The sequence below is a fragment of the Mirounga angustirostris genome, unplaced genomic scaffold (genome assembly GCF_029215605.1).
Source record: "Mirounga angustirostris isolate CCGP_5_RB_7025 unplaced genomic scaffold, mMirAng1.0.hap1 SCAF_9, whole genome shotgun sequence".
NCBI classification, from domain to species: domain Eukaryota; kingdom Metazoa; phylum Chordata; class Mammalia; order Carnivora; family Phocidae; genus Mirounga; species Mirounga angustirostris.
The window spans coordinates 46,295,190-46,308,112 of record NW_026991717.1 but is presented as its reverse complement, the minus strand read 5'-3'; the positions used below and the strand labels follow the sequence as shown (position 1 = coordinate 46,308,112).

Genomic DNA, 12,923 nt, shown 5'->3' with positions numbered 1-12,923 from the left:
GTGAAGCAGAAGTTCCAAGGAGCTGTAGGCATGTAGGAGGCATGAGAATAGAGGTGTAATGTAGGTCAATATTGGTGTCTGTTTCTAGGAAGAAAGGAGTTCATATACTCTCAAGTATTCAAGATAAATGCAAACTCTATAATTCATTTAAAAATCTTATTTAATACTATAGCATGTGGTTATTGCTGTCTTTCTTGGAAAAATTGCATTATTTCAACTACGTAATACTTTCAGACATTTAAGAGTAATGTTTGTCTCTGGAAACACAAATCCAAATGTTGAAACAAATTCTTTGGATTTTTTTCCTGGTTTTTATTTTTTAATCTTTTTTTTAAAGATTTTATTTATTTATTTGAGAGAGAGTGAGAGTACACAAGCAGGGGAAGGGGCAGAGGAAGAAGTAGACTCCCCACTGAGCAGGGAGCCCAACACGGGGCTTGATCCCAGGTTCCTGGGATCATGACCTGAGCTGAAGGCAGACGCTTAACTGACTGAGCCACCCAGGCAGCCCCCTTTTCTGGTTTTTACACCAATGTTTTGTTTTAATCTAATTTGGTTTTTTTTTTTTTAAATAATGGTTTAAGAGTAACATTCACATAGTGTGCAATTTTTTAAGTACCCGGAATGTTTAAAATAAAAAATAAAAGTTTACCACTTCTTAGGTCCCAGTTTTATTACCCAGAAGTAGTCAGGTAGCAGTTTCTTCTCTCCTCAGAAAATGTGGAACATATATAAGGGTAAATAAATAATGGGGTTTTTAAAATATTAGTGTGTATAGTTATATCCTCATTTTAAAAAAATGGTTGCATAGTATTTCCTTTGTATAGATGTTTCATAATTTATTTAGCCAGGGTTTTTTTTTTTTTTTTAAGATTTTTTATTTATTTATTTGACAGAGAGAGACACAGCATGAGAGGGAACAGAAGCAGGGGGAATGGGAGAGGGAGAAGCGGGCTTCCCACCAAGTAGGGAGCCCGATGCAGGGCTCGATCCCAGGACCCTGGGACCATGACCCGAGCCAAAGGCAGATGCTTAACGACTGAGCCACCCAGGCGCCCCTATTTAGCCAGGTTTTGTTGATGAATATTTGTTGCATTGAACAGCCTTGTGCACACAGTTTTGCACACCTAGGCAAACATATCTTAAGGAGTAATTTCTAAAAGCATATAGGAAGTTACATGCATTTAAAAATTTGCTAGCTGTTGTTACCAGAATGCCCTCCAAGGAATTTTCATCAAGTTCCTTTATCACCCAACAGTAGATGATGTCGTGATGATAATAAAAATACCTAGCACATTTTGAGTATTTACTCTGTGCTGGTAATGTTCTGAGTGTTTATATGTATTCTCATTTCATTCTCCCAACAGTCTTATGAGGTATATTGTTATCATCACCCTCATTACATATGAAGCATTTGGAAAACTATTTTAGATTGATTTACGTTCAAAAAGTTAAACTGAAATATTTATGGGACATTGCTCTATTATCAAGAAATTTCTTAGATTCTTAAGAGAGAGATTTTCCTTCTAGATGTATTTTTAGTGCTGGCTTTCTGACTCCAATTCCAATATGTCTTAGTGTGTGTTGGGAATTAGGAGAGGGTTTGAATATCTCAAATTTTAATTAGATTTATCTATTATACCTTAATAATATGATTTATATGGATGGGTATTAGTTACTCTAGAGCTTCTAAGACAGCTTTTTCACACACTGTCCATCAACGCTTATTGGCTATTGCTGTAGTACTGATGGAAAGAATGTTTGACATGTTAAGTATTTTGTTAGATCTTCAAACTCTCTAAGATATAAAAGTTGTATGTAATTAACTGGTTTTACCAAATCACCTAAGAATGAATTAAGTCAGTACTTTACATTGTAACAAACATTAGTTCATTTGTTGTAATCAGTAGATTTCTGGGAAATCCCTATTTGCCTCATCCTTATTGTGTTTTAAATTTATTATGGCTCTCTCTTCAAGCCTGGAAAGCCAAAATGACATGTGACTTGGGTTGTTAGTTGCCAGTTAGGTTGAGAATTTATACATCCAGTTGTTTTGTTCCTGATAATATTTGCCAAGAACTTCAGATACTTTAAAACAACTTAATAGAAGCTAAGTTTGAGAGTAGATGTTAATTTTAGTGACATATTTCTGTGATCTATTCAGTGTACTTTTAACTGAACTGCTGCTTAAATTCTTATTTTATATAGTCCTTATATTAGCACTGGGAAATCCTCATTTCCCAGTTGTTATTGTTTTTTTTAATTCAGTGACTGTATTTTTATTTACAGCTTAAAAAATACATCCAACAGGTATATATTCATGATTTCCAAGTGCAGTCCATACTGTATTGACTTGTGTTTTAAAAGTTTAAAAACTTTTATCCTTAAAACTTAAAACCTTAAAAGGTTTTAAGATAAACTTTAAGATAACCTGTGGAAATGTAAAGTCCTAATATTAAGAATTACATTTGTGAATATTTCTTTTTCTCCTTTTCCAAAAATAACACTGATAGAGGTTTTTGTTGTTGTTATTTTTATATAGAAATGTTCATACATAAAAATAGAAGTATACCTACATAATGTAGCTTCAATTTTCAGCATCCTGCCATTCTTATTTTATCTCTCACCCCTCGCTTTTTTTTTCTGGAGAATTTCAGAACAATTTCTAGACATCATAGCATTTAATTTGTTTTGTATACTGTGTATTTTCTGCAAACTGGTAGTTAGATCTAAAAGCTTGATTTGATTCAAGTTCAGTTTAGCAACACTTCCTTGGTGGTGCTGTATACTTCCTGTTGCATCACTTTTTAAAGTTGATGAGAGGGTTCAGATGGTGTCATTCTGATCCTTCCACCCTAAATTCCCCCACCAGCATTTCATGTAGTATTAGCAACAGCTTTGATGACCTTGCCTGGGTCCATTATTTTTCATTAGGCAAAGTGTTGACTTTCTGTCATTCTGCTTACATTTATTAATGGAGGTTCTTCTACAAAGAATTCTTCAACTAATTGCTTATTATGAAATGCAGTCCATATAGGAAAGGCAAGATGAATGTTTGATTTTTTACCTTAATTTACCACTTTTCAGAATGAATCTGTACTCTAGCAATATTTTTCATTTTCAGGTATCATTATGAACTCATGGGTTATAGTACAGTTGATGTATTGTAATCTTTTTATTTTTTTGATGCTTGAATAGTTTCATCTGTGGCATGTGGGAGCATCTTCAAATTGGGTTTATGTCCTTTTGATACCACCCCAGTGGTCTCTGACAAGATGGTCTCTGATAAAAGATGGTCCACATTGATACTTTACACTACCTGCCTCAAATCTGGAAAACAACCATTTTTTTTTTTTTAATTACTGCTAATTTCCTTTTATTGAGAAGTGATATTTAGAGGTTATAGACTGGGAATTGTGTTCATTGCTCTGCTGAGTTCTGTTATTGCTTTCAGCTTTTTTAATGGATAAAATTAGGAATATATAAAGATTTTAGAAAGCGATAAATCATTAATTTATATGACTATTTCCATTGAAAGTTTGGGATTAGGATTTTTATGTAAACTTGTGTTTTATATTTGATCTCTTTACTCTTACATTGACAATCTTGATTCTTAACAATATGAACAATTGCTTTTTTGCTTTATCCTATACATCCTATAAATACATATAAATGAACGTTCATAAATGAATACAAATGGAAATATTTAATTATTACTAATAGTAATGCTAATAAATGTAAGATTTTTCTGGTTCCTTTATGCTGTTGGACAGTATTCTGTGAGGTTATGCCACCAATCAGTTAATTAATTTTAAAGATTTTATTTGAGAGAGATCGTGAGAGAGAGAGTACAAGCAGGGGGAGCCGCAGAGGGAGAGGGAGAAGCAGGCTCCCTGCTGAGCAGGGTGCCCAACACGGGGCTCGATCCCAGGACCCTGGGATCATGACCTGAGCTGAAGGTAGACGCTTAACCAGCTGAGCCACCCAGGCGCCCCGTGTTTTCATTACTTTTAAATTTTGGTTTGTTATTCCATCTTTTTTCTGTTCAAAAATGTAAACAGGGGTGCCTGGGTGGTTCAGTTGGTTAGGCGTCTGCCTTGGGTTCGGGTCATGATCTCAGGGTCCTGGGATCAGGCCTCACTTAAGGCTCCCTGCTCGGTGGGGAGCCTGCTTTTCCCTCTCCCTCTGCCCCTCCACCATGCTCATGCGCGCTCTCTCTCTCAAATAAATAAAATCTTTAAAAAAATGTAAACAAATACACATATTATTCTCTCCTCTTAAAATGTCTCTCTTGATTTTTCACCAAACTGTATAGAATTGTTAGGGTGTAGAGATTATAGAGGAATAAAAGTGTGTGTGTGTGTATACACACACACATAAGATATATATATATATAATACAAAGGATATATGTATACACATTTGTATTTGTATATATACACACTATCATTCCTTTATTCATTGCTTTTCATTCCTCTATTTTTATTTTTTTTATAGCTCTGTAGTATTCCATTGTATAGTTACACCAGAGGTTGTTCAATATATTGATGAATAGTTTGCAGCCTTTTGCTGTTAAAAACAGCAATGCAATGAATAGCTTTTTGTATATGTTATTTCATATTTTTGCCATTGTATCTTTGGAATAGAATTCTAGGAGAGGATTGTTGGGCCAAAGATAAATGAATGTATTATTTTAAAAATATGGCCAAATTCCTCTCTGTGGGGATCATAACCATTTTGGATGCTCACCAGCAATATTTGAGGGTGCCAGTTTTCTCAAAGCCTTGCCAACAATTTATTGTCAGATTTTAGGTTTTTTGGTCCATCTGACAGGTAAGAAATAGTTTTCCAGCATTTTAAATATTTTTTAATAAGTAATGTTGCATATCTTTCATATGTTTTTTATTTTTCAAAAGATTTTATTTGGGGTGCCTGGGTGGCTCAGTTGGTTAGTGTCTGCCTTTGCCTCAGGTCATGATCTCAGGGTCCTGGGATCAAGCCCCATGTCAGGCTTCCTGCTGCCTCTGCCCCTCACCCCTGCTCATGCTCTCTCTCTCACTCACTCTGCTCTCTCTCTCAAATATTTGAAGTAAAGAAAAATTTGAGAGAGAGAGCAGAGAGAGTGTGAGCAGGTGGAGGGGCAGAGGGAGAGGGAGAGAGAGAATCCTAAGCCGACTCTACGCTGAGTACAGAGCCTGGTTCAGGGCTTGATCCCACCATCCTGAGATCATGGTCTGAGCCGAAATCAAGAGACAGACACTTAACCAACTGAGCCACCCAGGCACCCCTTTTCATATGTTTAAAGGTCATTCTATTTCTCATGATCAATCTCTTCATATCTTTTGCCTGTTTGACAGTCAGGATGTTGGTCTTCATTCTTCTGTCCATTTTCAGACCCTTTATATATATTGGGAACATAAATCCTATATAATAACACATTTCTCCCAAATTTGTCATTAGTCCTTTGACTTTGTTACACTTTTTTATCATGCCAAATCTTTTTTTTTTGGTTAGTCACATTTATTAACCTTTATCTTTACTGTTTCTGGGTTTTGAATCATAATTAGGAAAGTTTTTCCCACTCCAAGTTTATAAGAGAAATAACCATTTTTCCCCTAGCCCTTGCATTATTTACTCTTTTCTTTTTTTTTTTTTTCACTTAAAGGACACATCTATTTGATGTTTATCCTCATGTACAGTATGAGGAATGAATCCATTTTTTTTTTAATGTGGCTATGCAGTTGTCCCAAAACAAATCATTAAAAAGTTTCCTTCTATTGACTTGAGATACTATATTTTTAATATGTTAAATGTCCATAGGCATTTGGACCTATTTGGAGTTTTCATTATGTTCCATTGGTCTATGCTTACACTAGAAGCACACTGTTTTAATTATAGACTTTTATATTTTCTTGGTTATTTTTGCCTGTTTATTCTTCCAAGTGAACTTATGAGCTTGTTTATCTGAGGACAGTGGTAGTGGGGAGATACATGATGGTATTCTTATTGGGATTGTATTTGTTGGCTAAAGTAGGGTGAACTGACATATTTAGTATTTTGGGTATTCCCATCTAGTTTTGTATTTGGCAGGGAATGTTTTATAGCTTTTTTTTTTTCTTAAAGAAAACGGCTTCATTGAGGTATAATTTACGTACTGTAAAGTTCATCATTTTAAGTATATGATTCAGTTATTTTTAATAAACTTAGAGTTGTGCGGCCATTACCATGATGCAGTTTTAGAACATTTCCATTAATCCCCAAAGATCCCTCCTGCTTGTTTGTATTTAATCCCTATCCAATCCTCAGTCCCACACAACCAAATCTGTTGCTGTCTCTAAGGACTTGCCTTTTCTGGACAGTTCATATAAATATATGTGTGTGATCTTTTGTGTCTGGCTTTTTTTGGTAAGTGTAATGTTTCTGAGGTTCATTCAGGTTGTAGCAGGTATCAGTAATTAGTGTTTATTACTTAGTTCTTTTATAGTATTCCATTGTATGGATATACCACATTTATTTTGTTTACCCATTTGTCAGATGATTGACATTGAATTGTTTCCAGTATTTGGCTACTGTGAACATTTGGGTACAAATCTTTGTGGATATGTATGCTTTCATTTCTGTTGGATAGATACCCAACAGAAGAATCCTAATGAGGAGTTAGAGCTGCTACAACTTGAGTAAGTTTGTTACTGCAAAAGACAGGAGCAGTAGCAAAAGCAGCTGGTAGCAGGAAGATTCTGCTTTAATAGTAACTAGCACCTGCATGTTGGGTGCTTATAGCACTGTTAATATAGTTTATGTGAAAGAGTATGAGCTTTGGAATTGAAATTAATTTGAATTCCCAGTGTTGCTTACTATTTGACAAGTCATTTAAACTTGCTAAGTTTCAGTTTCTTGATAGAGCTAGACACACAGAATATTGGACATGGCACAAAGTATGTGCCCTTGAATTGGAAGCTATTATTATTAGCATCATGCCAGACTTAAGACAAAGAGGGACCAGGTAATTGATGATTATAGTATTTGAAATTTCTTACAGATGCTGCCAAGAGAATCTGTGATCTCTTATCAGGGAATAGAAGTGGTTGTTGAGTTCATGAAGAACTCTCTCAGAGAAGCCATTATTTTTGTGACCTGTATTAAAGTACCTACATTCTTTCCAGGCTGTTACCTGTTATTTTTCTCATTATTTTTTCCTTTTCTTCATTATGTTTTAAAAGGTACAAGCAACATAAGTAATCTTAAAAGAAATTGTTAAAATCGTCTCGGGTCCTACTACTCTAATGTCTTAGCTATACTCAAATTACCTGTTCTTTAATACTTCTAAATATAAGAGACAACGTGAAAATAAAATTGTTCCAGTAAGAAGTGACCTATTCTCCTGATTTTAAGTAGTACTGAAGTTTAACTTCATACTTTTAGGAATGTTTTCTGTAACTTTTGTTTTAAATAATTGTCATTCTAGAAAAAAACACTAAGTTACAGATATCCAAATCATGCCTGTTGTGATTAGTTACAAGTATTATGTTCAACTTATGCTTGCAAAGTTCCTTTTTAGAAAAATGATACTTAAGCAGTAGAGTAAGAGTGTATCAGTTACTTATATAACCTTTAGTTACACAAACCATGTTCATAAAAAATTATGTAAATTGCATTTTAATGCATTAACAAAGCTAGCTTTGTATCACTTATCACTGGAACTTCAAAATATTACATTTATGTTAGATTTTGCTTGTTTATAAGGTGTTTATAATGTTTGGTTATTTTTTTTACAGGCTTTTAAGGAAATTTCATGTACACAATACATGGAGAGAAATCACTAATAAAGTTTATATGCAGGTGTAGCTTTTCTCTCCATGTAGAATGGTAATGTCCAGTTGATGGGTTAAAATAAGGGAAGTATTAAAAAAAATCTATGATTTATTTATATGTATAATGCTTTTAGTTTTAAATATATAATCCTTTTTGTACTCCTGCCTTAAGCTGCATCATGTGCATGATTATGAAGGAAAAATTGGAAAAGCAATTGGGAAATTGAATGTAGGATATTATTTTAAATAGACACTCAAGTGCTATTTTTTTCCTCTGCCTATAAGATATATTTAGGCTGTTAAAAATACATTCTACCTCAATATGTCTATGTGTGTAGTCTTTAGAACTTATAAACTACTTTAGAAATAACTTTCTCCAAATCAGATCATCTTTCATTGACTCTGATTTTCCGGTGCCTGCTCTGTTCTCCTCTTTGAAGTATCAGAGAGTACATCGTAGATCTTTGCAATGGGCTTGTACCTCTTCCAGATACTGGCCAGCTTTTGAAATAGTGCAGATGTTTGATGATGTACTGTTGTATTAGAGATGAAATTCGACGTTTCCAAGGAATGGCACCTTGGGTGAAGGAATAGATTACATAAACTCCACTATGACAAAGTTGTTCAACATTTGTTGTCATTGTGGTAAGCAAGAGTTCAGTAAAAATTGGGTAAAAATGCATATACAGTATCGATGGTATAATTACATACTAGGAGAAAATAAGAATAAAGGGAGCTCATTTAGAAGAGCAACAAGGAGAATGAAGTCTCTAAGAATAATCTTAATAGCAGTATATTTGGCCTCTGTGAAGAAAATTATATAGCTTTATTAGCATTTATAATCAGACCAAACCTACAGGTGTTCTAGAGATTTATAAAAGATATTGGTAGATGGCAAGATAAATTCTTGGATGAAAAAATATAATATAGATATGTCAGGACTTCATTAGTGTTGCTTAATGCCAGTTCAGTCCAAGTCTCAAGAATTTTCCTTTTCCCTTGATTGTATAATCCTAAAGAATTAGGAAAACCTGAATCTACTAGGTATCAAAATAGAATTATTCTAGTCTTTTCAACAGATGTTATTGGGACAGTTGTAGATCCACATGCAAAAGAGATTAATTTAGACCTTTTATGTCATGTCAGACACAAAAATTAACATAGACCTAAATATAAGAGCTAAACTATACAGTTATAGAAGAAACATAGGAGAAATTCTCAGTGACTTTCTGTTAGGTGGAGATTTCTTAAATGTGTCACCAAAAGCATCATGCATAAAAGAAATTGCTAATTTGGATTTCATCAAACGTAAAGACTTTTATGCTTCAAAAGACACCATTAAGAGAATGAAAAGTTGTGGAGCCTGGGTGGCTCAGGTCATGATGTCAGGGTTGAGGCCTCGAGTCCCATGTCGGGCTCCTCACTCCGAGGTGAGCTGGCTGGAGATTTTTTCTCTCTCTCTCTCCTCTCTGCCCCTCCCCTCTCTGTGCTCGGGAGAGGGAGAGAGAAACCCAAGCAGATTAATGTTCATAACAGCTTTATTTGTAATAGCCAAAAATCAGAAAAATCCAGATGTCCATCAACAGAAGTATGGATAAACAAATTGTGATATATTCATATGATAGGATACCACTCAATAATAAAAAAGAATGAACTGTTGATACACACAGCTGCATGAGTAAATCATGAATGACTATTTCACTGAATGAAAAATCCAGACACAAAAGTGTATATAATGTATGATTCCATATTGATATAGAACTCTTGAAAATACAAACCAATCCATAATGACAAAATTCAGGTCAGTTGTAGGAATTGTAGGAATGGGCATGGAGAGATGATGATTGACTGAAACAGAATCTTTTAAGGGTGTTGGAAATGTTCTAAAATTGGATTGAGGTGATGGTTGTGTTCTATAAATTTACTAAAACCGGTGAAATGTGCACTTAAAATGGGTGAAATTTTTAGCTCTCAGTATTCGTATGGGAAAATTCTTATTAAAAACATGACTTGTGAACTTTGGGCAAACCTTTACATTGACAGGTAATAGTAATGAACAGGGAGGAATGTTTTTAAAAAGGTTAAAAAAAGAAGACATTCAGTACCAGATTTGTGAAAAATATAGCAAGAGAAGAAACGGAACATGATTTTTATTTATTTATTTTTTACCATCTTAACCATTTTTAAGTGTACATTTCAGTATTATTAAGTATATCCACATTGTTGTGAAACAGATCTCCAGAACTTTTTCCTCTTGCAGTTTGAAACTCCATACTCATTAAATAACTACCTTTTCCCTCTCCCCTCAGCCCTAGTAGCTACCACACTACTTTCTTTATGAATTTGACTGCTTCAGATCCACCCATAAGTGGAATCATACAGTGTTTTAAATTTTTTTTGTGACTGGGTTATTATAGCATAATGTCCTGAAGATTTGTTCATGTTGTAGCATGTGATAGGAGTTCTTTTCTTTAAGGCTGAATAATATTCCATTGTGTGCATATACAGTATTTTGTTTATTCATCCATTGTTGGACATTTGTGTTGTTTTCACCTATTGGCTATGAGCATAGGTGTGTAATATCTCCTTGAGACAAAATGTGAATTTTTTTTTTTAAAGATTTCATTTATTTATTTGAGAGAGAGAATGAGAGACAGAGAGCACAAGAGGGAAGAGGGCAGAGGGAGAAGCAGACCCCCCGCTGAGCAGGGAGCCCGATGTGGGACTCAATCCCGGGACTCCAGGATCATGACCTGAGCCGAAGGCAGTCGCTTAACCAACTGAGCCACCCAGGCCCCCCCAAAATGTGAATTTTAAAGTATGAAAGTTATACCTTAGAGAAGCTGTTTTAAAAAATAGAATTCCCTGATAATAAGAATTTTTGTCAAAGGGGATAAATAGATGGCATTAAAATATAACCTCAAACATGTAAGAATATTTAAGGGAGTTATCAAAATTTAATGGGAGGAAAGAAAGGATTTTTCAGTAGATGGTTGGGGATAACTAGTTAGCCATGGAGAGACAGGGCCAGATTCTATTGATAATCTTACTAATGTCTTAAACAAAAATTAGTTCCAGATGAAATAATTAAGGAAATACATTGAACCGAGTCCATGTATCTGTCCTTCCAATAAGGATGCCCTTTCCAAACTTAGAATAATTTAGAAAAGAACATATACCAAGAAATGACATTTCATAGTAAAACCAAAAATTACTTTATATTTCTTAAAAAAATACCGTATCTTGCTTAACAAAAAAACGAAACTCGGGTAAAACATACAACAAATGTAGTATCTTTATTTTAGATATTAAAGGGTTATTATGGAATATAAATATGTAAGATCTTAATACCTTTAGATATTACAGGATTAATATATCTATATAAGATCATACAAATAAATATGGAAACCACTAAAAGTTGTAAATAACAAACAAAAATCATAAAGGAGGAAATAAACATATGAAGACATAGATTAAGAGAGTAAGTACTATTTTCACTATATGTGTTTAACTCTGTTTTTAAAAAAAACTTTCATTTTGGGCGCCTGGGTGGCTCAGATGGTTAAGCGTCTGCCTTCGGCTCAGGTCATGATCCCAGGGTCCTGGGATCGAGTCCCGCATCGGGCTTCCTGCTCCCTGGGAGCCTGCTTCTCCCTCTGCCTCTCTCTCTCTGTCTCTCATGAATAAATAAATAAAATCTTTAAAAAAAAAAAAAAAACTTTCATTTTGACAGGTAAGATTTTTAGTTTTTTGTTTTTTTTTTTTAAAGATTTTATTTATTTGACAGAGAGAGACACAACGAGAGGGGGAACACAAGCAGGGGGAGTGGGAGAGGGAGAAGCAGGCTTCCCGCCGAGCAGGGAGCCCGATGCGGGACTCGATCCCAGGACCCTGGGACCATGACCTGAGCCGAAGGCAGATGCTTAACAACTGAGCCACCCAGGCACCCAAGATTTTTAGTTTTATAATGAATTTCATAGCCTTCAAAGTTGAAGTAAAAACTTTTTGTCTGTCAGTTTAAAATCTTTTCCTTTCTGTTTCCAGGAAGTATTGATGAAGATGTTGTGGTGATAGAAGCTTCCTCCACTCCCCAGGTCACTGCCAATGAAGAAATTAATGTTACCTCAACTGACAGTGAGGTGGAGATTGTAACAGTTGGAGAAAGCTATCGGTATGATTTTAATTCCTAGTTGTATATGTGAAGGGTTTTGTTTTTTTTTTTAAGATTTTTATTTGAGAGAGAGCGAGCGAGCAAGTAGGGGGAAGGAGCAGAGGGAGAAGCAGGCTCTGTGCCGAGCACAGAACGCCACGTGGGCCTTGATCCCAGGACTCTTGAGATCATGACCTGAGCAGCTGAAATCAAGAGTCAGAGGCTTAACCGACTGAGCCACTCAGGCACCCCTATGTGAAGTTTTAAATATAAATATTTAAACATATCTGTGCTGTGGATATTTACATTCTTTTACCGTTTTTTTGGAGACCTCATTTGAGCACATACCAGATAAGTGGTTTTTAAACCAGGTTGCGTTAGACTCACCTGGGAAGATTATAAAGTAAAGATAAAACTGTTCTCTGGATCATATCCCAGATGAGCAGAACCAGAATCGTGGCGGTCAGTATTTTTTTAGCACTGCAAGTGTACAATGAGAGTTAAAGTTATTGCTATAGATAAACAGTAATTTTACTTAGTGCTTTCCAAAATTTTGTTTTATGATTCAGAGAGTTCATGAACTTCTTTGACATTTAGATGTGAATAAAACATAAAGTGTTGAAAAATATTAAGGAGTATTGATGTTGAAGTATTCTTTTTTTTTAATTATTAACATATATTTGTTTCAGGGGTATAGGTCTGTGATTCATCAGTCTTACACAGTACACAGTGCTCACCACAACACATACCCTCCCCAATGTCGAAGTATTCTTTTTTGTTACAGTCTGTTTCAAGATCTCATTGATACCACTGAAGTTTATGCTGTTAGAGGGCAACCTAGTATAGAACATATTTTTACAGTGCTGTTGTCCTTCACTCAGTAATTCATATAAGCCCCGTACTAAAAAATGAATGAAAAATTCTCATTTCTTTTAATAAATAACTGTAAATAACATTGCCCTT

At 34.8% G+C, this 12,923-nt stretch overlaps 1 protein-coding gene across 12 annotated transcripts in view; it reads left to right on the top strand.

Moving 5' to 3' along the window:
* The window catches only part of RNF111 (ring finger protein 111), a 121,677-nt gene that overhangs the window by 74,959 nt on the left and 33,795 nt on the right, over nt 1-12,923 (top strand). For all 12 annotated transcript variants that reach the window (XM_064570394.1, XM_064570392.1, XM_064570393.1 and 9 more), the window contains exon 3: nt 11,855-11,981. In XM_064570394.1, coding sequence (XP_064426464.1) covers nt 11,855-11,981 — 127 coding nt within the window. The remainder of the gene's footprint in view (nt 1-11,854; nt 11,982-12,923) is intronic.